We start from the raw sequence: 25,629 nt of genomic DNA, 5'->3' as shown, positions 1-25,629 counted from the left end.
CGCGTACCGTTCGGATAAACAGGAATTTTGCAATATATACGCGGATATTCCGAGCATATATCACAAGAATTATAAATGAACTATTATTAATATAAACGAACCGGACAAAAATAATATGTTTAAGGCTTACTGTTAAAATGTTTGCTGTTTATTAATGCGTACGTATTGAAATACAAGTTTAACTACTTGGGAATATCTATCAGAGCTACAATTTTGATCGCCTACAAATCGGAACCATTACCAAAGCAGTCACAAGGATATAAGTGACTCCATGAAAACAGCTTCCCAAGCAACTTTGTTAATCTCAATAAACCTACCAGAGCAAATCAGTTTTTTTCTGTAAAAAATATACAATACACATTTACATACACATATCCAGAATTTCCTCTTTTATTACATTTTATACACTGTACACAAGTTACTCACTTCTTTTACACTACATAACGTAACAGAGCTCTGTCAAGAAATATATCAAAACAATTCCCCCCACCCGGACCCACTTCCAAAAAGCCCATGCCAGAAAAATGCTGGCTGGTTAACAACCAGCACCATCTGGGCATCGCTGGAATGAAAATGTCTAAATTCACATGTGCTTCTGCTGTTAAGCAGTAATGCTGTGACTTTTAAAATCCTGCTCAGGGAGTAAATCAAGAGGAAGAAATATCTACTTCCTGTATCATCCTGAATTCCACAATTTATCTTACTTTTGTCTGTGCAGGGAATATTGCATAGCAGAACCAGGAGAAGACCATGGTAGGGCATGAGAGAGGGAAATTTGGAGGGTAGCTCAAAGAACAGGTGATCATTGAGGACACCTGAAACGAGCTATAAGACTCGGAAAGAATGGGATCTTCCATGTGCTTGCAAGAAATTGAATAAAACCAGTAATAACAATAATCAAACAACGAATGCCATGTTGTTCCGCCCGCAATGGCCATGGTGTTCCGCCATTACCCACAATCCCCCTTCTTTGTCAGCAGCCACCAAATCCCAGAGTGCATAAGAGAAGGAAAGCTGTGCATATGAACTGAGGGGCTTCAGTTGTGATCAGAGGTATTTACAAGTACGACACTTCTAGCCTGAGAGACGGAAGCTCTGCTATTCTGGAGACATGCTGGGGTGCTCTCGTGTTGCACAGTTAGATAAAAGTTTGAAGCATAATTTGGAATGGATTACTACTGCTCCCAATTAATACAATTGTGCATTAGGCATAATAATGACAGCTGCAGGGGCCTCTTTCGTACAGGAGTAGAATGATATGTAAAATATGGACAAGTGACTTTCCTTAAACGGTCAAGTCTTGCAATCAGAATATATATATAAAACTATTTAAAATGCATCTTTTTACACTGTAAAAAAAGACATTCCCTCCTATCATTAGTACTTATAAAGCATACTTCTACATTTGCTTTCCGCTCTGCATGATGATTGACTGTACAGTTTTGACAACAGAGCAAGCAACTTGACAGACATATCAAAATAATACTGCTCCTTTCAGAAAATATATTAACAGCTTCATCTTCCTTATTTTCCTCTTAAATATAGCTATTGTCAGCAGTTAACAACAACAAAGAAAGGTGTTCATTTTGTTAACACAACAGAACATAGATGGGCTGTCTTCACCAAAATAACATTTATGAATCATAATAATAGAAAACATGTTTTTAAAAATGTCTAACAGCACATTGTTGAGGATAAAAAATAATGACACATCTTTTTTTCTCTTTTTAAAAGGCTCATTGCACTTATTATATGGCAAACATTAAGAGCAGCTTTAAAATAAGCCAGAAATGGTCTCCTTTTTTTCAAGTCTCCGTCCGTGTTAAACAGTAAACCTTTGTAACAGTCCCTTCCCGTGGCTCTCCGGAGGGGGTCTCTGGCGGAAGAGGGGGGGCCTAGATCCGTATGCCCTTGACGAGCGAGGCCTCCAGCGTGATGTTGAACTCCTGCAGGCTCTGCAGCACTCTGATCAGAGAGTTGACCAGCGAGTGGTCCTTTATCAGCGCCGACTCCTCGTACATCTGCGCCGTGATTGGACAGTCCGCCAGGAGAGCAATCCAGTGGTGCAGCAGGTGGTCTCTGTGGGGAAGGAGAGATGTGTTTATCTACAGGGGGCAACCGTTTCGCCTTCACGCTTGAGAACAGGTAGTACTGTACCCGGGTAAAAGGGGACCGATATCTCTGTACACACACCTTGGTTTACTCGCAACCATTTATACTTGAGTGAAGTGCATGGAGAAAGAAGGATATTAAGCTTTGAGGCAAAGTCATGCTGTCGAATCACTAAGGTCATGTGACAGGAAGCTGTTGATGATGAGTGCCGAGGCAGACCAGACTAATGTAGCAGGTGAATCTTACCAGGCCATCACAGCACAGGAGGCTTACATACTGCTAATATATACACCCAGCCACTGGCATGCTCATTCATATACATGCACACCCACCCTACACACACTCTCCAACACACTGACTCAAAAACACCCGCACACAGCATGCAAAACACACTTGCACACACGGTCACACGCACACATACGTGCAGGGTACACCAAATGAAATCCTCTGGAGCTACCAGGCCCGTGCACAGGCGGGTAAAGAAAGCAGAGTCTGCCGTCCTTTATCAGCCTCCATTAAAAACAATGAGAGGGCGAATAACAGGAAGAGGAGTCCCCCCCTGCCACCGCGGGCGATGGAAAGACCCGCCAAACAGACTGCATTTCGATAACGATGAAGCCGCGCAGGACACAGCACTCTCCTGCTGGGAAAGCACCGCTCAATTAGCCCCAGCGTCTGCACTCTGTAGCATTATGGGAATGACATGCGGCGAGCTTTGCCCCAACAGCTACGCTTCTAAACGGATTTTACACCATGATGTACCTCATAAAATGTGTTATACTGCAGGGCTTCTGGAAAGCAAATCAAATCCTGGAATAAATTGGCCTGTGCTATTGGAAGACTTTTTAAAATGGAAATGTCGCAAATTACGTTAGAGCCTAGAGAAGTGTATTTGAAGAGGTTTTTATCGAACCGTTTTTAATCCAGTTTCTCTTCCAGTTGGGAATGGCCAATCAAAAACAAATATCTGTGGGCCCAACTCTTCACAACACCATCTGCCATCAGACTGCAGGTGTCCGATCTACCAGAGGAGGCGCTCTCGTGCGACGACAGGAGAACAGTCTCATCATCTGAAATCCCCTGTCCTTGAGGTGCAAGTGTGTTTGGGGAGGGGGAGGGGGGTGTAACTCACCTGGCTCCCAGACACACCAGCATCTGGAACTTTCCGTCCTTGCCGATGTTCCTGGGTGTGCTGTTGATGGCGCGCATGAAGCGGCAGAAGTTGTGCGCCCTGGTCTGCCGGTTCTCGTCCTGCGCCGCCTCCCTCTGCTCCGGGCTCTCAAAGTGCGCCTGGGCCTTCTCTGAGGAAGAGGAGGGGGACGTCAAACGAGCCGCCCCCAGCGCCGGGGACACAGACACGGACAGACACGTCCGGGCTGGGACCGGGCCACCTACCGAGGAAGTCCCAGATGAAGACGTTCTTGAAGAGGCGCGGGGACTTGAAGCCGTGCTGGAACACCTGGTCCAAGGCCCAGACCAAGCCAAACTCCCCACACAGCAGCAGGGTCAGGCTGCCCCTCTGCAGATGGAAGGAGGGATGGAAGAAAAACAAGGGAAAGGTAGAGAGAGCGCAAAAGGAAAGAGAGAGAAAGCAAAAGACAGAGGAGAGAAACAGGAGGCCAATTAAATCAAACTGGTCCTTCCATGATCAGACAAGTTCATACATGAACAGCTCCACCCGCTGTGCCCATCGCTGTGTTATTCTGAACATGGTCAGTATGCCAGCTATGAAACACAATTTTAGTACCCAGCTCCTGAAAAAGTGTTCCACGAGTGGAAAAAAAACACAAATCCATTCCTGCACAGAACTGATAAATACAATGTGTGTCTGAGTGCTGTGAGCTCACCTCTTTCTCTGGTTTGTGGAAGTGCTTAACGATCCCATTGATGGCCTCTCCCACGCCTTCCTGGATCTGCCCCGTGTTTAACTCTAGAGCGAGCGACAGAAACAGTCACCACCTCCTCACCTCCCAACACTCAGGGTCAGTACACATGGGGCCTCCAAATCACAGGCAGCTATATGCAGATATGTTGGATGACAGGCATTAAGCACTCTTCCCAACTGAAGCAGAACGCTGCAGCAATACCACAGGACAGCCGTAGAAGTGTAATAGGGAATTCCCTCCCCTTTCTTCCCCAGCAAGAACACCCCTCCCTCAAGTTGGTCCAGCCCACAAGGTCGCTTACTTGGTTTGCTGTTGGGTGAGATGGTGACCAGCCTCCGGATCATACCAGGGGACTGCTGCATGGGGGGGGTCCGGCACATGCGCTCCTCGTTCTCTGAGCTGGGGGTCAGGAGCTCGCCCACCAAGATGCGCTCCAGACTGCCGTCGTCCACGCCCTTCCCCAGCCAGCGGCCGCACGGGAACCTGGAACAGCGCCCACAAACGGTCATCGCCCGCACGCAGAGCTCCGCCCACAACGCCAGCGGGCTGGTTATTTTTGAGCTTACGAGCTTAGCGGCAGGGCCGAAAGGTAAGCAGAGCTGCTGCACTCACTTGTAGGCGTGTCCCGTGATCTCATTCCGCACCAGCACGCACTCCACCAGCCACTTTGCATAAAGCCCTGAGTTATCATGTCCCATCTGCACGGTGGTCAGCTTTCCCAGGTTCTGGCACTGAAAGAGAATGAGAGAGCGAGAGAGAGAGTGAGTGAGAGAGAGAGACTGCCACTTTATGGCTTGTTTTGTATGCTATGACATTGTCCCATGGGGGAAGAAGAGAGCAGCTGTAATTAATGTTTCCTGACTCCCTAGTTCAACCAAACCAAATTCAACTCATTAGCAACTTGGAATGGGTTCATTGGCCTGAGTTACTGAAGCATGTCTGCTGATGCCAGTGTGAAATTACCCTGAATCAGTCCCATGAATATGAAGTCACACCTTTCAGAATGTTCTCGTGCTATTGCTGTAACGTTGCAGTAATGTTACCACGCAGCAACAATGTTATGAGAACCATGCTGTATATCTTGGCAAAACTTTTATTCAAAATTTGAAAAACAAGCAAAGAAAATGAACAAATAAAATCTATATTTCCATGTATTACACTTCTACAGAATATTCAAGAGGCCACGTCTCCCCACTAACCCCCGCCCTCCCACAGGCTCCGCCTACCTCAAAGGTGATTTCCAGGGTGTTCTTTGGAACCTGGAGGACCCCCGTTTCTGCCAGCTCCCCGGACACACAGATCCAGGGGTTGGCCGTGAACATGGAGCCTCCCAGCTTCTTACTGGGAATGACCACTACATGGTACGGGATCACTGGGCAGAGAGGAAGGCGAGAGTCACAGAAAGGTGATTGTGAGAGATCTATGAATATAAACCAGCCAGTAATAGACAATAGCGTTATGGCTCCACCCACAGTGGGGTATATGAAGCCCTGGAAACAGGTAGAACAGCCTATGCTAGAGGTAAACAGCGTGGTAAAGCCCTGGTACAGGTAGAACAGCCTAGTCAGTAGTAGGAAACAGCACCTGACAGTAGTGACAGTTATGGGCACTCACTGAGTGGTTGACTAGTTATGGGCACTCACTGACGTAGTAAGTAGACTGTGTGTGGTGAAGCAGAAATAGTCCACGGCGTTGAAGGAGAGCAGGTGGTAAAGGAACTGCTCTTTCTCATCGTCACAGCGCAGAAAGGCGTAGCGTTTGTACAGTTTCCTGCAGCAGAAACACACACACGGTTAAGTACCATCACATCCCACAGCTACCCCAAATGTAAAATATATAAACATGATTATGTATTCATTAAGGCCTTTTAAAAAGTCACCCATCAATCAACATACTGCTCTTTGTAAACCCAAGACTGGCCCTGCCCCCAACCCTTACTGCTTCTTCCCAGAATCAAAAAGCATCAAATATTCATCCTCATTTTTACCCAAGTCAAAGAAAGCAGAACATAAATATTCTGGCTGCAAGAGACACAACTATTTGCCTTCTAGACCCTGAGGAGAACTATAATTAACAACGAGGAGCAATGCCAGTTCAGCTGGAGTTTAGACATGGAAGATGTTACTCTGTTAGAAAAACGTGCTGACCATGATTGAGTTCTACTGATATCTCATAAATATATAAATCCACAATGTGGCAGGTTGAAATTCAAAAGAGCTCATATGTCATGTATGAATTAATCCAACATCTCGGGGTGTTTGAGCACGAAGGGGTCATTCAATTAAACAGCACTGAGCTCAGAAATAAAAAGGGCAGAACATGGGAGGAGAACGAGTTCTTCAAATCCCAGCTTCAACACTGTAGTCACATGAATCTGTGTCCTTCGCACAGAATTAATAGGAACCGACAGAATAGCCTGGATCTGTATCTAAGTGACAAAGAGAGCAGCCAAAGGAAATCTACACACACTGTAATGCCGTTAATGCAGCCTGACTAACCAATCAAGCATACACTCTGCCCTAACTATGCTAAGCCCGGGAAAGTTCACACGCATTAGCAGTACTGTATACCAGGAGATGAGCCTGTTTCCGCAGACAGGACCTTAATCTAAAACCTGAATCTACATTAGGACCAGCAGCGCTGGCAGTCAGGATGTCTCACATAAACAGTTTTGACTGGCTCCATTTTAACTGAGAAGTGCATTAGTACTCTTCAGTGTGCTGCAGTACTTTTAACAGACGTTTGACTTTTTTCTCCCAATTCAGAATGTCAGATTGCATTTTCAGGCCTGTATCACTGCTACAGCGTCGTCCACTGTCAGCTGAGCAGAGCACAGGAAAGCACAGGCTCTCCTCCAAAGCGCATGCTGCCAGCTAGCCTTCTATGTAGCTAACAGTGCAATGTGCTCAATCACTGCACTGGACAAGCACACAGCAGGTGCCCTTCAGACCAGGAGCGACTGGCGTGTGTTCAGGTGAGAACGGTCCGGCTAAACGTCCTCCCTCCCTGGATGATATTATGACCAAATATGTAGGGCCCAGCTAGCCATAGTCGGCAGGTCACCACTAGAAGGCCACCCCAAAAAGGGCAGAAGTCCCGCCCAGACAGACAAAATGTAAACCTGTTTGGGGTTTGGTGGAAGGCAATCTTTATTTTCTAATTTTTCTTAATTAATCTTAATTTCAGTGGTGAAATTTATTCACACAACCAGTAGTCCCTAGTCGGATGAGACACAAAAACAGGTCGTTCGGAGGATTTGGCCATAATAATAATATATTTAAGTCCAGATGGGAGAGCGGGCTAGGGTGGCCATCTAGTGATGACCCAGTAGACAGTGACTCAGTCAGGATTCGATACTAGGCAGTTCCCAGCCACTCTTGTGGTTAGGATACAGCAGTGAAGCTGGAGGGTGGCTCACTTGGTCAGCTCGTGGTCAGACAGCAGCTGTTTGAGGTGTCTGGACAGCAGCTTCTTCTCCATGGAGAGGCGCACCCAAGCCCGCGCCTTCCCAACGTCCGTCTTGATCTCGCCGATGTTCTGGATGTGTCTGCGGGGGGGAGGGGGAGGGCAGAGGTCAGGTGGGAGGGCAACCCCGAGCGCTTCTTGGTGGGCGGGGGGCAGACTACAGGCAGTTCTGCCCTGGCTGCACCACACAGTGCCCCCCACCCCACCCCCAGAATCCAGGTTGAGAGCCATGGAATTCAGTTTTCACCATGGCAACCACCGGGACCTCCAAAATGGCAACAACAGAGAGAGGGGGCAGATCCTCCAAGCTGTTATTTGGGCCTGCTTTCTCAGTCAAAAAAAGGCACAGACCAAGTTAAGCACAGACTTGCTCTCTTTTCCCTGGGGCCCCAGTCACCCCCCCCCCACCCCACGACTGCTGCTTAAGTGCTTAACCCCCCACCCTCTAAATGACTCACATACATTAACACAGTTTGCTAAAAAGCTTGCCTACCAGAAGTACTTTACCAGGCGCATGTAGTAATTTATTTCAACTTTTATTCTTTTTCATTTTCTTCAAAGTGAATTTTTATTGTGAATAGTATGTTTTTATTACGGAGTTTTTGCGCTTCGGTTATATTAGCTTTACTCCTTTCCTTCTGTAAATATCATTATGTCCGTACTTTCCCTGCTGCTATTGGGATACCTGAAAGGCACTAAAAAAAATAATAAATAATGTTCACAGAGAGCTACTGTCCATCTTTAAACCCAAATAAAATGTTCAGTAGGAAATATACAGTCTCTGGCCAGCTCTAGAGGACAGACAGAAATAGGCTATTGACCACTTCCTGTGATGTAAGAGGCGGCAGTGAAAACCACCACTGTCTGTCACCCCCTCCGATGCTCCAATCAGCCCCATCAGCAGAAACAGTAGTGGAGGATCTGGGTGTACTGGCAGGCTTTGCCGCAGCAGAACAGGGCTTCCACAGCGGGAAAACTGAACGGGAGTGTGATTGATACGATGCCAGAGGCCCCCGATGAAGAGCCGATGACGAGGACGGCAGCCCATTTCAGCCTGTTAAAGCTCTCCTGTCTCGCGCACACAGACCTGCAGAGGGCTCTGCTAATTACACCGCAGCTAAGGCGCTGCTGTGCAGGGACATGACCTCTGTTTTCACTCAATGTCATCGGCACACACTGCAGGGGATTCACGCATAAATCCTCCAGTCCAAACACCACCTCCTTTCCTCCGACACAGCTTTCAGCACAAGCACATCTGGAGTTACACCTGAGACTTTGCAACAGCAGGGATATTTTTACAGGAAACGTTTTAACTGTGTGTGAATTAGACTGAAAATATGAACTTAAAAACAGTTCTTGTTCAGCATTGCTTTGGTTACTGTTCACTGATTTTAACTTGCATACTGGTGTAAAACACCAGTAGAAAAGAGAATATTGTTCCACTAAGAAACTTTCCACAAGATGGCAGTGGGCAGAAGGTTAGAGTACACTGCGCATACTGTTGCCAGCATATGAAACAAACACAGAGCATCCTCAGTCAGGGCCGTCCCTTTAAGCACGAAAAGCCGCAGCACAGGTTACCTCATGTCCTGTATGACGGACACCTTTAGGGGGGGCATGGCAGACCCGGCATCAGACTTCCTTCTCTCAGACTCCTGGATGAACGCTGAGGCACACAGAGGAGAGGGGTGGGGTCGTACAGGGTGAATAAAATAGCCTTAAAATTTGTTTACTGAAGTAGTGCAGCACTTTGGTCGACATCAGTTGTTTTTAAATGTGCATTATAAATAAAGTGGACTTCACTATTGCATTTTAAGATTGGATGGATCCTATGGATGAATTTGTGAGTAAAACATTACTGAAAGGCATGCTGGGATTAAGACTACCTGGAGGCCCCAGGCCACCGGGCGTGGCATCCTTCTTCTCTTTCCCCTCCTGGTAGTGCAGCAGGTGGGACCACAGCGCAGATTTACCCTGTCAGGGGGGAACGCAAAAGGCTGTAGGTGTGCTCCAAGCACATAGGCTCTTGTTGTGCGTGTGCTGTGTATTGATTGTCGATCAATCAATAGTGATTCAGATTCACACTGCCTCTTAGCCAGCTGCTTCCCTGATTGGCTGGTGCAGTGTGGTGTCCTGATTGCGTCAGTGTGGTGTTCCTGATTGGCTGTCAGGTGGTGTTCCTGACGCTGGTGTGTGTGGAGTTCCTGATTGGCTGTGCTGTGGTCCCTGATTGGCTGGTGCAGTGTGGTGTTCCTGATTGGTGTGCGTGGGGTGTTCCCTGATCGGCTGGTGCTGTGTGGTGTTCCCTGATTGGCTGGTGCTGTGTGGTGTTCCCTGATTGGCTGGTGCAGTGTGGTGTTCCGTGATTGGCTGGTGCAGTGTGGTGATCCCTGATTGGCTGCTGTGAGGCAGGGGGACGGCTCACCTGTTTGACCTGCAGGCCGTGGCTCCAGATGCGCTCCAGCAGGTCGCAGAGGCTGGCGATGAGCGTGTTCTCCTCCACGCCCGTGATGCTCACCTCCCCGTGGCCCAGCTCCACCGCCTCCCGCCCCATCTTCTCCACCAGCATCCGCTTGGTCTGCGAGGGGACACGGCACAGCTATGCTCAGTCACAGCACACAGTACACGCGTGGCACGGTCAACACTGCAACACGCATCGTTCTGCTTCAACTCCCTAACCTACACATGACACTGCATCAACACTGTAACACGCATAGTGCAGCTTCAGCTCCCAAACTTACACACGACACTGCGTCGACACTGTGCTGCTCTAACTCCAGAACTTACTGTACACCTGACATTGTGTCAACATTATAACACAAACAACGTGGCAACAATTAAAAAGTTTCAAGACGAGTCATTTCCATAGAGTGCATTCCCAGACAATCAACACTGCAACACCACCCAAACAACACCTTATAATTCCAGCAAATAATAACAAAACAAACAGCAGTCAGCTGAAGTAATTACCCCCTGTCAGCACCACATAATTAACCCACACGGTGTGATGAGGCTCCCCAGAGTACAGTAAAAGTACAAATGTGAGTAAAACGAGAGAGGGGCAGTACCTTGTTCCTGCACTCCTTCAGAAGGCCCTCCACAAACTTCCAGTTGGTCTGCGCGATGACGGAGGGGGACAGGTTGGACAGCTTGGGCTGCCGGATCGTGGTGCCCAGGTTGCGAGCCTCCTGGATGTACTTCTGCAACATGGCGGACAGTCAGAGGCCTTCCCCCTCAGGGTTCACACCATGCTCCATTACATTCATTCACCCGCCACCTGCCTTTTGTCCAATGTGAGTTTCCGGGCCGTTATGGCTAAGAAGACCTGGCGCAAATAACCAGGAGAACGGCCGCACTGAGTAAACAGTGACACTACAGATATTTACATAGCATAAAGCTGATCGGACACACTGCACATGTGAACAAAAGAGCTGTGAAGCGTGTGATCGCTACACACCAAGTGCACCGGTGTGAATTCTAAGCACTACGAAGCTTAAATCAAACAGGCAGAGGAACGGCTGCAATCGCAGCTGCATTTACACAAACTGAGGGTTCCAGGGCTACACAGCACAGGAGCGGTTCACTTCCAGCAGGTTAGGGGCTGTCCGAAGAGTCGGACTCAGATGAGGTACGGGAGGAGTGAGGAAAAGGAGAGAGGGAGAGGGGGACGATTCGGTCGCGGACACGAGAGAGAGAGAAAAAGCCGGATCAGAGGCGGGCGGGGACGCGAGCCGTATTTCCGTCACGGCAGCTGATCCGAATTTGAGCATTGTTCCCGTCTGAAAGAACACGGGGAGTCTCTACGGGACGCGCCTGCGCGAGCTTTGTTTCTGATGCGCAATTAAAGCGGAGCTGAATTCTGATGGGGGGCTCAGAGCCGAGAGCAGATAAGCCTGTTAGCACAGCAATTAGCCCGAAATCCTTTCCCATTTCGCTGGGGTCTAAGGGACACGCGGGCGTCGCCCGTTGGCTCCTCTCATCGACCGCGGCTAAAGACAATAATGACTCCCACACACGGATCAAACACGCCCCCTGAGAGGTGAAGGACCAATCAAACGCATCCCCGAGAGGCACGCGTGGTCAATCAAACCCGACCCTGTGACGTAATGAACCAATCAAACGAGGAGCTAAAAATAAAATGGCCAATCGAGCACATCTCTGGGATAGCAAAGGACAGATCAAAAAGACTCCTGACAGCTAAAGAAGCAGTCAAACACACAGCCGAGAGGTCAAACACTGGTCAGGGACAGTCTCTTTTCAAAACAAACCCCACAGAAGACAGCGCAATACAGGTCAGAACAGCAGTGGCTTTATAAACGATCTCTCAGCAGCTGTCAATGGCAGGTAGGGTGCACAGCTGAGCAGGAAAGAGCAGGAGAAAGCACACGCTGACACACAGAGGGACGGGGGTGCATGCGTGTGTGCGTCTCCACCCACGCATGGCTGCTCCACACATACCAGGTCCACAGACACGGACTTCAGACAGGGCCTGAAGGACTGCGACAGCCAGTAGTAATCCAGAGCCAACAGGAAGTGCAGCCCCGGGAACAAACACTCAAAATGCTGAGTGTGTGTGCGTGTGTGTGTGTGCATGCATGCATGCACGTATGTATGTGTGTGTGAGTGTGTGTGCATGCATGCACATATGTATGTGTGTGTGTGAGTGTGTGGGTGTGTGTGTGTACACGTGTGTGTACGTGTATGTGTACATTAATGTATTTGTGTGGGCATACACGCACATTTGTGTGCATGCACATAGCAAAAAGGGTGAGAAAGAGAGAGATGGGGAGAGAGAGAGGCGTGGCCCATGCAGCAGAGAAGACAAATAAAACAGATATAAGTTATGCAAAAGGCAAGAAACATAAATATAAAAAAATACAAAGGCATACAAAAAGACAAGGCATGCAGGTGGTGTGAGAAAGTAACCGTGGTGACGTGCTCACCTCTCTCTGGTCGTTATCCAGGTACAGGTGTTCAGCGTGCTGCTTCTGCCGGTCCTTCCTTCTCCACTGTGCAGGGGCACTCCGCTTTGCCCACCTGACACACAGGTAACGTTACCATGACAATCTTTCATCATTCATACTTATGTCTTACTGCCAGACTTGATAAAATCCTCACAAGGTTACACTTTATTCAAACATATTTATGCAGGAAGTTACCAGTGGTTAAAAATTGGTTAGCATGAACCCTGCGACTGTTCCATAACACGATTAAATACTTTAATGCACTGTTAGTATTTGAAACCTATATGTGGTGCTGGCTAATAGTCCCCCAATACATTTACATATTTGGAGCCATTTTGATGCTATCATGTGCTAACTGGAAAGGCAGCGGCCCAGCCAGTGTGCCCGTCTCTCCCTGTTAGGGCTCCGCCTCGTTTCCCAGAATGCCCCTTCCCAGGCTCACTTGTTGCTGGTGGGGCCGGAGGACAGCACGTCGGACTGCAGGCGGGGGAAGAAGCCGGGCTCGTAGCGGCCCTGCCCGATGCGCATGTCCAGCAGGTGGGGGTGCAGCGCCGTGTGGTCGATCTTGGACACCCTCATCTCAATGGCCTTCTCTGCGGGGGACACCAGGGAGAAGAGCATGGTCACGGTCAACCCCAAAAACACATCCCTGCCAGGAAGCAGACCGCCCCCTACAAGAAAGTTCTGGAACATTGAGAGCCCATACCCATTGAGCATTGAATGATACTTAACAAATGAAACATCATCTTTTCAAGATGTGCCCATTAGGCTTGTCTAGCCTTGTCATTTTGCCTGTGTTTTTAGACAGCATCCAGCACTGTGTCAAGCCTGGTCTTGAACGCCCCAAGCGTCTCTCCTCCTACTACATGGTCCGGCAAACTATTCCATGCATTACCAACTCTGTGGGGAAAAAACACTTCCTGATATCAGTATAAAGTTTTGCGGTTCCCTCTTGTTCTCCTGAACTATCTTCTGTAGCGCACTTTTTCACTGACTCCCTGAGTCACTGACTGCAAGCTGACTGCAGACATCGCCACCCCATGCAGACCCGCAAGCGTTAGTGATGCTGACAGCGGCGTTCATGTGCACTCAACACCAGGCTCCTCGTGACATTACAGACAGACACCACCAACCACCTCGCGCATGTTAGAAGAATCATCTCCCGAATCAGTACTGTCCCACTCCACACACGAGAGTGACTGTTTACAGATTGCAGTGATTAGTAACCTGCACGTCTGCAGTGCATTATGGGAAGGATTCAACCACAGTAATTTGAAACATCCGATGCAGGGCAGTAATAAGATCATAAATTGTGTTTTTCTCGGAAAAATTCACTTTGAAAAATAACGACACCAAACAAATCTGGAACGCACTTGGGACAGAAAAACTCATTAAATCCAAATTAAATACTTCACAGGTTATGAATTTCTCAATGAGAATGGGGTTGTTTTTGGAAGGCAGAATACAGTCAGCTTCTGGCACAGCTGGAGAACGGTTCAGAAGAGCCTTTTTTATTCAACGGCTCATTACTGTGATAAGTCTGCGAAGAGCTACGTTAAAAATCCAATAATGGAAAATCAATGCATGGTGCCCAGAGGCCAAGTCACTATTAATTTGGCCAAACAATGGCCTATTCAAATAGCTCAATACACAGCCCTTATTACTTCTCATTTACATAGAAATTGGTGCGGTTATTTGAATCCTTTCTTGGGAGTGCCACACATCCCCTCCACGATAAATCATTCCCAGAATGCACTGCACGCGTAAGCCAATAAAACCTCCACCCAGAGACAGAAGAGATATATATTTTTTTTTACGAATGTGGGCCTTGTAGTTCTCCAGGCCAATGCAGTGAGGGGTGGGGGCAACCAGATCAGCTTTCTGTAAACGCTTTTTAATAGGAGTCGCTGAAAACAAAAAGTCGCAAAGATTTCAACACATAGAGACCTCTTACACACATGTCAATCAAAGCAGCTGAAAATCATACAGAACTAAGCGGCTGCATCCTGCATTACAACAGGCTGACCAACACGAGAGACTCTGGCCTTATTTTGCTCCACTGAATGGTGAACACAGTATTCACGTGCTGTTAAGTTCATTAAAGCTGTCTGTTTAGCCAAATGGCAGAGCGCATTTGATTTAAAAGCAATCTAGTTCAAAAACATATGGGACAGTTGAAGGGTTAACATTTCATGGACACAAATCTTTGTCAACTGAGTTAAAGCATTAATCACTTGGCAAACTGTACACGGTGCATATAGGTTTATAGAGAATATGCAGAAATTGCTATGAGCTGACGGACAGCGGCGCGGCGCCCGTACCAGACTCGGCGATGTTGGCGCACTTCTGGTACATGGAGGTGCGCAGGGTGGGCGTGCGCACGTTCAGCATGCGGACCTTGTCGACGCGCAGGTCGAAGACGCGCAGCGTGTGCTCCTTGTCCTCGTCGTCGTGGCACAGGATCTTGCTGTCGATGAAGGAGGCGAACATCTGCGTCTCCAGGAAGCGGGACAGGAAGGGGAGGTACGGCTCCGGCTGGTCCGACAGGAAGGAGGCCTGAGAGGGACAAAAAGTTAAATAAATAAATACACAGGGCTGCAAAACCTTTTCTTTTCAATTCAGTCCAGGGGCTTTGACAAAAAAGGAACAAGAAAATCCCTTTGATGCTGTGTCAATACAATTTTTCAATACAATTTGCCCATGTGTACATTGTCCCTGAGCAGACACCTCCCTCAGAGTCCCAACGGTTTTACCCATAATCCTCTAAAACACAGCCGTGGAGTCTTGTCCACTGCTCACCTTGTCGAAGTTCTGCATCTGCTCCCGGTTGCTGAACCAGGCCTCCTTGTCCTGGCTGGGCTGGATGACGAACACCTCGTAGTCTGCGAACATCTGCGTGAAGCGGTTGGCGAAGACCTCGCGCACCTGGATGTTGAGCTGATGCATCTTCAGCTCCTCCTCATCACACTGCACCTTCAGGTCCCTGTTACTGCTGCCCTCATCCTTCACATCCAACTGAGAGAGGGCGGGAGAGGGAGAGAGAGAGAGAGAGGAGGGACAGAAAGAAAGAGAGGGAGAAAGAGAGAGAGAGGGAGAGAGACAGAGAGAGAGGAGAGACAGAGGGAGAAAGGGAGAGAGAGATAGAGAGAGAGTGAGAGAGAGAGGGAGGGAGATAGAGAACAAAGAGAGAGAGAGAGGGAGAGAAAGAGAGAGACTGTAACTTCATGTTATCTTATCTACACTATGACATACGCGGGTGACAGGGGCCTGGGAATGGAACTGGGAGGCGTTTGTTTTGGTTTCCAAAAGCAGCTCAGCTCTAAACTGCACTGGAGACATGCACCCCTCGACCCGTCCGGCTCCTAAAACAAGAGCAGCGGCACGGGGAGCGTGAGAAGCAAACACCGGGGGGTGGGGCGGGAGCCGAGGTGGGGGAGAGGAGTCTGCGCTAACCTGACATCCAGCAATCCTGCACGGGATTGGGCCAACGACTCCCCCGGCCTGCCTTGGTCTGTTTACCCTGTCCTGCGCTGCGTATCCCCGCTGGGTCCTGACCTCACGTTACCCTAGGTGACCGCTTATGACCTCACGTTACCCCTGGGGACCCCAGGTGACCCAGGTGCGCATGTTCTTAAGGACAGACGGTGACCGGAAGCCTTTTTCAGGACACAGTGTGGAGCACAGAGCTAAAATAGGACACGAGGGCTGGTTCCGTCCCGTCCAGGGAAAGCAGTCGCCGTCCCGTAAGCTGCTTATCCACCTCAGACAGGGAGCGGCTCATATTAGGGGCGAACCTTAACCACGTCCCCAGACTGCACCGTAACTCAACTCTGCCCCAGTGCACATCCCCTTCTCAGTGCTGTGCACTGAAACAGACACCCACGCAGTCTGAAATGAGCACTAGTTCCTGTGGGGGAGGTGGTACCGCTGTGTGTGTGTGTGTGTGTGTGAGCGTGTATATGTGCATACGTGTGTGTGTGTGTGTGTGTGAGCGTGTATATGTGCATACGTGTGTGTGTGTGTGTGTGTGTGTGTGTGAGCGTGTATATGTGCATACGTGTGTGTGTGTGCGTGTACATACGTGTGCATGTATATGCGCATACATGTGCATGCGTGTGTGTGCCAGCGCACGTGCGGTACCTTCTCCAGGCTGAGGCCTGTCCTCTTGACCAGCGCCTGCAGGCGGGCGATGGTCTGGTTCTCCTTCAGCAGGTAGGAGTGGAGCGGCGAGCCGGCCAGGTTGCCGTTGCGCTTGTCGGAGGCCACGTCGCCGGCGCGGAAGTCCCGCAGCTTGGACACGGTCTCGCTGCAGTGCAGGCTGCCCTCCGGGGGGACGCCGAACGCCATCAGCACCTCCGAGATCTCCTGGATGAACTCCAGCTTGTTGGGGAACTGCGGGAGGTCCTCCGGCAGCTCGATGAAGTGGTTGTCGATATCCACAAAGCACAAGTTGGCCTGAGGAGTGATCAGTTCTCGGTTAGCAAACAGGAAATGCAAAATAATGTTTCTCTGGCACTTTTGGATGCACTACTCCTCTTCTCCACCAGGTGGCCATGCACAGTTACAATACAAGCTTGGCTTAAAAATGAGCAAAAAAAAAAAATGAGCAAAACACCTGCAGTTAAAGCGTAGGTTGACATAAGAACCTTTACATTACAATATTAATATATAATTAAAAAAAATAATTAAACCCTCAGTAAATTTCAACTTGAAATTATAAAAACATAATATACAGTAATTTAATGTATTACAAAAGAGCAATTCTCTCAAGAGCCTGAGAATGACAAATACAAAAAAAAACCTAATTTCCACAAATGAGGTCACTTTCATTAGAATTTATGCAAATTGGACACTCCAGTGGAAAAATAAATGGAGAGGACTAATAACCTTCGTAAATTAGCCAAATCTCAGACAGCGTCATTCACAAATTCACAGCTGTTTTAAAGGAATCTTGGCTCTTCTGGGTACAACGGGTCTAAACACCAAAAGATAGATCGCATCATCTAGGATCAACATGGGCCTTTGCCCAGGGTCAGTATATCCATACATATCATATGGGAAAAGAAACTACGGGTATATGGCTTCAGAGTACGAAATATAACGGCTATAATCTCAAACTGTGAGTGATTACATTTCAAAAAACAATACAGTTAAACGACACGACCTGAAGCTAAGCGTTGTAGACTCCTCTATCAAATTCAATTAAAACACCCACCCGCGGGCTGCTCAACAGATCACGACTGTGATGATAAAATAAGCCAGCAGTGCGTGGGGAGGAGGTCAGAATCCACCCCCCCCAAAAAAAATAACCTAGAATGCAGATGAACGTGAGCACAAAGGGAGAAGACGCAGAGGCTGTAAATCAGGTGTCATACGCGCACGGGGCCCCAGAACGCTCCGCGGGCGCCGTCTGGCCCGCGGGGCATCGGGAGACGGGGACCGGGCCTCCCTCCCCGAGTTAGCATGCGGAGCACAGAGCGCGCTCCCGGAGAGAGATCTGATCAGAAATGACCTGCCGCCGCATCCGTCAGGGAGCGTTTATAACGGGGGGAGAAAAAGAGAGATAATTCCACCCCGGTGATTTCAGCCAGGGCCTGTTCACGAGAGAGAGAGAGAGAGAGAGCGAGAGGGGGGATGGGAAAGAGAGAGATTCGAGAGAAACGGAGAAAGAGAGAAGGGGGGGATGGGAGCGGTAGCGGGGAGCGAGAGCAGAAGAGAGGGAAAACGGGGGGAAACCCAACAGAACAATCGTGATAATTGCACAAACGGTCTAATCTGCCCCCCTGGGCCACGCTGGCTGGCAGTACTGTGTGCAGCAGCGGGGAACACCCCGTGCTTTTTGTTACACGCACAATGGAAACTTCCGGAAGGGGCTCGCTCCCAATTACACCGTTTGTGCTGTAATCATATTTAATGGCTTGAAATAAGGGGGGCTCATAATGAGCACAGAGGGCCCGTCAGACACACGGCAGATTTTTGAAAAGGTTATGCAGCGCGTGCGGATGGTGGCCTTCGCTACCGAAAAACGGCAGTGTTGTGGTAAAGTTTGGGGTGTTTGGGCCCACCTCCTGGGGCAGCTCCAGCTTGGAGCGGTCGTCCTGGCCGTTGGAGTGCAGGCCCATCAGGTACGGGACGGGCGCGTCCAGGAAGTGCAGCAGCGAGGCGGGCAGGATGGGCACGTACACGTGCTGCCACTGGTAGGGGAACATTAAGGCCGTGATGCTCTCTGCCACCGTCATCAGCCGCTGGTAGTCTGGAACACAGAGAGGAGACCAGCAGCGTCAGGACCACACACACACACACACACACTCCTGCTAGTCTGAGAAACCAGCCTGCGACTGGGAAAACACACACACATTCATCTACAGCTCAAAACATGCAGGCGAACACGGTTTCTGTTCATGAACATTACTCCCGTTTTTCCCCCACAGTCTGTATTGGGAATGTGTAGACAAATGTGATACAGTGCGTTCGTACTGAATGATAATACGATGTTAAATCAGTGTGCTGCAATAAAGCCCTTTCATTCCATACACCACACAGCCAGCTCTCGTGTCACTGGGGCTTCACTAATTACCCAATTTACAGGCAATTGTGCCCCAAAGCAGAGGCTCACGGGACCCTCATATTTTCATTTCTATGATTGCCTGGTACCAATTTTCTCCTTTAAACAATTAAACGCAGGCTTATGCATATCGAATGAGGAAAAATCAGCTGTGTATTTGTTCTGCCAATGATACTCCGGTGTAACCTCACATTACAGCTATTACACATAACCGAGAGGCATCCCTGACCATTTCTGGCACCCCACTGGTGACAAACGAGTCTTCACAAATCCACCCCCGACCCCCTCTTTGTGCGCAGAAGCGGTGCTTGACACACGAGTCCTTCATATTGGCAACAACGTAACCGGGCTGGATCGAACACGCGGATGAGTCAGACGGCATCCGGTGTGAGAGGTGGACTCACTGTCTGCCAGGGTTTACACAGACACACACCCACGCAGCCTCACCAGGCACACAGTGTGCGGGGTACAGCCTTCCTCTCTTTGTGCGAGCGACTTCGTCGCTACTGAAGTCTGTTCACAAAGTATGCGAACGCACAAATCTTTACCATCACATTACAAGCTGATCTTTTTAGAGCAGGCGTTTGCATGGGATTTGGAGCCGGAGAGAAGAAATTTTTTTTTCATTTATGCAACTGCGTGAGTCTGTGACCCCGTTTAGCATTAGCCTACATTTGCTCCCAGGTCCCCCCAGTCTTCAGGCTCCGCCCCTCAGCCCCGCGAAGCCCGGCTGCACGCCAAGAGCCGCCCCCGCCCCCACGCACGCGCCACCTCTCCCGAAACGGGCACTCCTTCATTACGCTTTCGCCTCATCCCCCTCTCCGGCCCGCGTCCCTCCCTCTGCCCGCCTCGCTTCCTGTGGTGAATGCGCCCCGCTGTAAAAAGGCCCGTGACTCAGGGACAGGAATACTGATCGGCTGCCGCCCGCGCGCCGGCACGGGCCCAACAACGGGCCCTATTCAGAAAGCCGGCGAGCGCCGCGGCAACCCCCACCACGCCGACGCGGAGCATCACCAGCGGGCTCCCTGCGCGCCCCGGGTAACCAACGCCAGCGCCGCGCATCCGATTACATCATCGCACCGCCTCCCTGGAGCTGCGTCTGTGCGAAGCGCCGGTCTGTGGAGGCTGGAGTCAGCTTTAGCTGCACCAGGGTTAGCCGCTGCAGGGACGCCTGCAGGACGGCAGCACGTGTTTGGCTGCGGCAGTGCAGGGGGCGGGGGGGGGCGGGGTTATGTTCAGTCGCCCATTTCCTTTCATAAAGGAAATGGTTATGAGTTCAGTGGTGGCTTTGTTCTTGCGCCCTGTAAGCTGCAGGTGTGTGTGGGGGGGGGGGGGGTTCCCAAACAGATCAGTCCTCTGAGGTGGTTTCAGACTGCGGTGTAAACACAGGGGGCTGGGATCTTCAAACCACAAGCTACAGCCTGGAGGAAGAAAACCGATTCTGGCTCGGAGGACGCGCAGAGGAGCCAAATTCATTTTCGAGGGTCTGCGTGTCTGCGTTAAGGACGATACTTTTTTTTTTTTAGATCCCGGACTGGCAGCGTTTCCTTTTATAGCAGAGAACATCCCTGTCCCATTAGCCCCGCCCCCCCACAGATTACGCCCGTCGCTTTGTCAACCGAATGTTCCTCTTCGCTCGGAAATGTCGCTGGCCCGATTCCCCGAGAACGCTCTGTACGCACGTCCTGCAGCACCCAGGCTCCTGCCACAAAAGGAGGTGATGTCATTTCTAACCAATCGCCTTCGCAGGCATCACCGCCATCCTCCTTTTCAGAGAGCGTTGCCTAGCAACACCACACAGCCAGTGCACCTGAGGAAAAGCTTCCCTGCATTTTGCGAATAATTTAGCGCTTCCTCGTAGCCATAATGGATACAAGACGTCTCAGCTTCTGTCATCCTTAAACGCCCCCCACATCACGTTTTTTTCCGGCTGTCATTCCGGAAGCTCACCAACGCAGACCCTTATGAGATTCAAATGGGGAAGCAGAGAGCATGACACGCAGTGAACTGCAGTTCCTGCATATCATTCTTCAGCTTACACAGAATCGTTAAACATTATGCACGATGCGCGGTTTTTGGCGTCTAATTTAATAATGCAACATTATGCTTGAAAAAGAAATCTCTGTCGAATGATTTGAAAGAATGAATCCCAAATCACCACATTAGCCACCAATCCGAAGTGAAATGGGAATGAGTTTCTACAAGGAGCAATTTTCAGAAAGGTATATTCGGTTATTATAATTACAATTTAATAAAGCGTGGGGCCAGGGCTGGACACGTTTCTTAGCGAAACCTCAAGTGCTATGTTGGCAAATCCAGTGTATGACAGGAATATTAACTAGTGCTAACTCCCGAATAGTAAAAAGACAAATGATCTAATACTTCAGCCTGCTGATGTGGTGAAATTAAGGCATCAGATACAGAACACACTTTGCCTGGCTGTGGCATAACATGCAGCGATTTGTTACCCATGTTCAGGAGACTTAACCTGGAGCTCACAATCACTGGAACAGAATGAACTCCATTTACCTGAAAGCTCTGTTAACCATTTCAGCTCGAATGACTTTAGCGTGATAAAAACCTCCACCATCCATCTATTATCTATACCCGCTTATTCCTGGTCAGGGTCGCAGGAGGTGCTTGAGCCTATCCCAGCATGCACTGGGCGAGAGGCAAGAAAATACCCTCGACAGTACACCAGTCCATCGCAGGGCACATACACCATCTCACAGAAAACGTGATATCACCAGTTTAGCTGAGCTTCTGGTTATGGAAAAGAAAACAATTCAAGGACACAGTTCACTTGGAGCATTATTATTTTCAGTGCCACAGGCAATGGGCTCATAAAGAACTACATTGCTCTGTGAGCAGGCCATCACCCCTGGAACTACCACACCCTCTAAATAACAGCACACTAACTACATTACCCACAATGCCGCAGGGGTACTTACGCTGAGAGTAGAGCAGGATCTGAATCTCCAGCAGGGCACAGGTGAAGAGCTGCAGCACGTTCTCCACCCCGAGGAGCTCGAACACCTCCCGGATGGGGAAGTCGAAGAGCGGGAGCTCGGACGTGCTGGGCCGCTGGCACACGATCGGCCCGTACACGCCGGAGAACTTGAGCGAGCGGCCCACCGGCGGCAGCGGCACCTCGTACAGGATGTTGTAGACGTAGCTCTCCAGCGGCAGCGGCGGCGGCTGCGGGGAGGAGACGGCGCGGTGCAGCTGCTCCAGAACCTTCCGGCAGGCCTGCGGGAACGCCATGGGCGCCATCAGGCAGATGCACTTGGAGACGTAGAGCGTGTCGCGGCTGATGTCGTAGGAGTTGAAGCGCTGCAGGCGGGAGAGGGCGGGGGACGGGTGCAGGACGTGGCGGCGGTCGTCGTGGGGGGCGGGCGCGGCGGGGGGCGGGGCCGGCGCGTGCAGGATGTCGTACTGCTCGGCGTTGTGCATGTGGTACAGCGTCTGCATGGCGCTGCAGATCTGCTTGCTGGTCACCTCCTCGTAGAAGGTGAGGGCGAAGCCGTAGGTGCGCGAGCCGTCCTCCCGCGTGATGATGAAGGAGTGGAACTGCGGCTCCCGCGAGTCCGCCTGCGTGCGGAACGACAGGCCCTTCGGCATGCACAGCTGGGGGGCGAGAGGGGGCGCGTTTAACCAGCAAAATTACATTACACACTTTCAAAACAAAATGCCAGCTGTAGTGGGGCGACATAGCTCAGGAGGTAAGAGCGGTTGTCTGGCAGTCGGAGGGTTGCCGGTTCGATCCCCTGCACTGGGCGTGTCGAAGTGTCCCTGAGCAAGACACCTAACCCCTAACTGCTCTGGTGAATGCGAGGCATCAATTGTAAAGCGCTTTGGATAAAAGCGCTATATAAATGCAGTCCATTTACCATTTACCATTTAGTGGCTGCAGCCCATAGTGGCCTCAGACACAGTCAGCCTATGAAAGCAGACCATGGGGTGCGCTGCTACCTATGGCCTATGTGGCAGCCTGAGCTGGATGTGTCTGACCAATGAAAAGCCCCGGCTCCCCCCTCTCACCATGCCCACCGCGTCCTGGTCAAAGGGGCTCCACTCCACATTGTCGGGGTAGTGTGCCAGGACTTTGGACTTGAATGTCCTCCGCAGGGGACTCTGCTCAAAATTCTCACCTAGAGCAGAGAATCAGGGGCAGGAAGAGAGAGTGAAAGAGAGAGAGAGAGACCAAAGAGAAAGAGAGAGAGAGCGAAAGGGAGAAAAGGAGGGAGGGAGAGAGAAAAAAAAGAGAAGGGGGAGGTCAGCAGAGACACAGAGGGGCAGGGTGCCATGTGGGCGGGGCATATGCACGTGGAAGAAAGACAACCAATCGAAAGACAAAGCTTGAGGCGCAAGACACCCTGGGCAGGAAACAAGGCAGTGGGCGCAGTTGTCTCGGGTGAGAGAAAGAGCCGTATTGTATAAGCAGCTGCCACCGCGACGCTGGGCTTGTGTGAGACCCCCATTAAGAGCGCCTGCTGGGAACGCCACTGAAACGTCAAAGCGCCGCAGCACACCGAGCAGCCTGCAGGCTCTGCCGAGGGCTCACAGCAGGGAGACGCGCCATTTAACTTTCCTCTGACAGCAGAGCCAAACACAAAATGGTAAAGATGCTTAACTCCCATGTAATGGGTGGCAGCATTTATAGCAATACAGGGGGGGGGGGAAAAGAAATATAAATAATCAGTCAAATGAATCAGTGATCAAACCCAATCAAATCATACGTGAAGCAGAGGTGGTGCGCACGTGAAGAGACAGTGAGGGGGGAGGTCATTTTCACAGTGGAGTGAGGAGAGGAGACATTGACCAAGCAAACAGCAGCAGCGGCAGGCGTGTGAGGGGCAGGCAGAAGTAGTCAAACAGACTGGCTGGATGTCCAACAGCTGTGGGGAGGAGGAGGAGGGGGGGGGGGGAGGGGGAGGAGGAGGCAGGTAAGAGGACTTCTCCCAGAATTCCCTCCACCGTGGCAGAAGAGCTCAGCTCAGAAAACGTAAATAAAAACAAGGGGTGCTGTGAAAGAAGGGGGTGTCAGGTTAAAGGTTAAAGGTTAAAGATCGCAAGCAGAGCCGTGGAGATCAGAGGGACCATCGGGAGGGGTTACCTTCTTCGCCACTCGCTGACAATCGTCTGGCCCCATCTCTGAATTTAGTAGCCTCTATATACTGGCATAAAGCTATACGACAGATAAAACAACAGTTAATCACATGGCAACGATATATCCTCACCGCTAACTCCTCATACCCAGCTGTTAAATTGGAATCCTCACAACAGTAACGCTGTGAGAACACTGTGGGCTGGCTAAAGCTGCAGAACGGACACTGAGGTCCGCTCTTTTTCTGCACTCGATTAAACGGTCTGCACGTGAAATGGCATCTGTTGCTCTGATACTACTCATCAACCTGGTAGAAAGTCAAGTTAATCCCCCGTTTTGAGCATTCAGGGCTGGATTATAACTCCTAAAATGCAGCACAGTAATGACACAGGTGGGGAATAGGAGGAGGAGCTGACTGGGATGAAATGAACAGAGAACCAACATGGCAGAGCAGTGGATCACCTTTACAAATACTCTACCTTAGACAAAGGAAGGAAATGTTAGCGTCATACATATCCACGAATCCTGAAGAACACGGGCAAAAACATAACACACTGCACACAAAATACAGGACTCCCTTCAACAGTCATAGTTAGAGAGGCACTGATATAAAAGCCATTTTCCACATGTACACAAAGCAAAACAGCTCTGACATAAGCAGCAGTAAATAGCACCGTTGTTCAGCGTGTCACAAGGTGAAACCCAGGCCATATGGCACAATGAGTCACGCAGTGTGAATAAGAGAGGGCTGGATTCTGTCAGAAAACAAAAGCCCATTGGTTTTATCTGCCAGAGGGCGGGTCTGCGTCTCCACCCTGCTTCCTACACGCCAGAGACCGGATGATGGGAAGGAGGGAGTGTCAGAGCGAGGGATGGAAAAGGGAGTGGTGAGACTGGAATCTCTCTCTCTCTCTCTCTCTCTCTCTCTCTCTCTCAGACCTGAGGCTGGCCACTTGGCCTCACATACACTCGCGGCGCGACCCCGTTCAGCCAATCAGCTGCATTTCTGAGGAGACGACGCACCTCCTGCAGGAAAAGGGGGGGCGTCGGGAGTGCGAAAGACGCTCAGCTCGGCTCGCGGTTGGCGCGATTACGCGTCAGTGGCGGGCGTGGGCAGTGGGGGGGCAGGAGTCTCCCCCCCCCTCCCACTCACAGAACGTTGTGGACAAAGGCGCCACGCTCGCAGCTCACTCACCTGCGATGCGCAGCTGCAGAAGTGCCCTCTTTGTTCGGCACACACGCGCATGTACACACACACACACACAGGCACACACACGCAGCCACCACAAGCCAGCGCGCTTACACACACACACACACACACAGGGGGCTAACAGCCCTTGCTTATCGCCTCTAGCCAACGCCACAAACACGGATGCAGCATTTGCTCCTCGATTCTGCAGGCGTGAGGTCACTGCTGAGGCTCGTTAGCTCAGACTCTCCTGCAGTCTTCGCATGCCTCGCATTTCTCTCCCGGGCTCGGAGGCGTCTGTCCAAAAGCATCTGCTCGGCAAACGAGAGGTCAGACGGGCC

The 25,629-nt window shown here is 50.3% G+C and overlaps 1 protein-coding gene across 6 annotated transcripts in view; it reads right to left on the bottom strand.

Annotated features, from left to right (window-relative positions):
* The window catches only part of LOC135255570 (DENN domain-containing protein 5A-like), a 140,976-nt gene that overhangs the window by 98,453 nt on the left and 16,894 nt on the right, over window positions 1–25,629 (bottom strand). Inside the window, exons 2-23 of one of the 6 annotated variants that reach the window (XM_064336920.1) lie at window positions 24,109–24,180; window positions 23,034–23,143; window positions 21,944–22,619; window positions 18,493–18,680; window positions 16,568–16,882; window positions 15,227–15,442; window positions 14,749–14,983; window positions 12,870–13,020; window positions 12,407–12,500; window positions 10,532–10,663; window positions 9,889–10,041; window positions 9,350–9,437; window positions 9,045–9,129; window positions 7,417–7,545; window positions 5,638–5,768; window positions 5,225–5,370; window positions 4,611–4,729; window positions 4,300–4,481; window positions 3,960–4,042; window positions 3,508–3,631; window positions 3,245–3,413; window positions 367–2,079 (exon numbers count right to left, since the gene is read on the bottom strand). In XM_064336920.1, coding sequence (XP_064192990.1) covers window positions 1,896–2,079; window positions 3,245–3,413; window positions 3,508–3,631; window positions 3,960–4,042; window positions 4,300–4,481; window positions 4,611–4,729; window positions 5,225–5,370; window positions 5,638–5,768; window positions 7,417–7,545; window positions 9,045–9,129; window positions 9,350–9,437; window positions 9,889–10,041; window positions 10,532–10,663; window positions 12,407–12,500; window positions 12,870–13,020; window positions 14,749–14,983; window positions 15,227–15,442; window positions 16,568–16,882; window positions 18,493–18,680; window positions 21,944–22,619; window positions 23,034–23,143; window positions 24,109–24,180 — 3,782 coding nt within the window. In that variant the 3' untranslated portion in view covers window positions 367–1,895. Of the gene's footprint in view, window positions 1–366; window positions 2,080–3,244; window positions 3,414–3,507; window positions 3,632–3,959; window positions 4,043–4,299; window positions 4,482–4,610; window positions 4,730–5,224; window positions 5,371–5,637; window positions 5,769–7,416; window positions 7,546–9,044; window positions 9,130–9,349; window positions 9,438–9,888; window positions 10,042–10,531; window positions 10,664–11,921; window positions 12,027–12,406; window positions 12,501–12,869; window positions 13,021–14,244; window positions 14,335–14,748; window positions 14,984–15,226; window positions 15,443–16,567; window positions 16,883–18,492; window positions 18,681–21,943; window positions 22,620–23,033; window positions 23,144–24,108; window positions 24,181–25,629 lie in introns of those variants that run through there. The other 5 variants (XM_064336921.1, XM_064336916.1, XM_064336917.1 and 2 more) reach the window with 5 other exon arrangements.

Source organism: Anguilla rostrata, chromosome 5 (genome assembly GCF_018555375.3).
Source record: "Anguilla rostrata isolate EN2019 chromosome 5, ASM1855537v3, whole genome shotgun sequence".
In the NCBI taxonomy this organism is placed as follows: domain Eukaryota; kingdom Metazoa; phylum Chordata; class Actinopteri; order Anguilliformes; family Anguillidae; genus Anguilla; species Anguilla rostrata.
The sequence above is the reverse complement of the archived record's forward strand: the minus strand, read 5'-3'. Positions and strand labels throughout refer to the sequence as shown.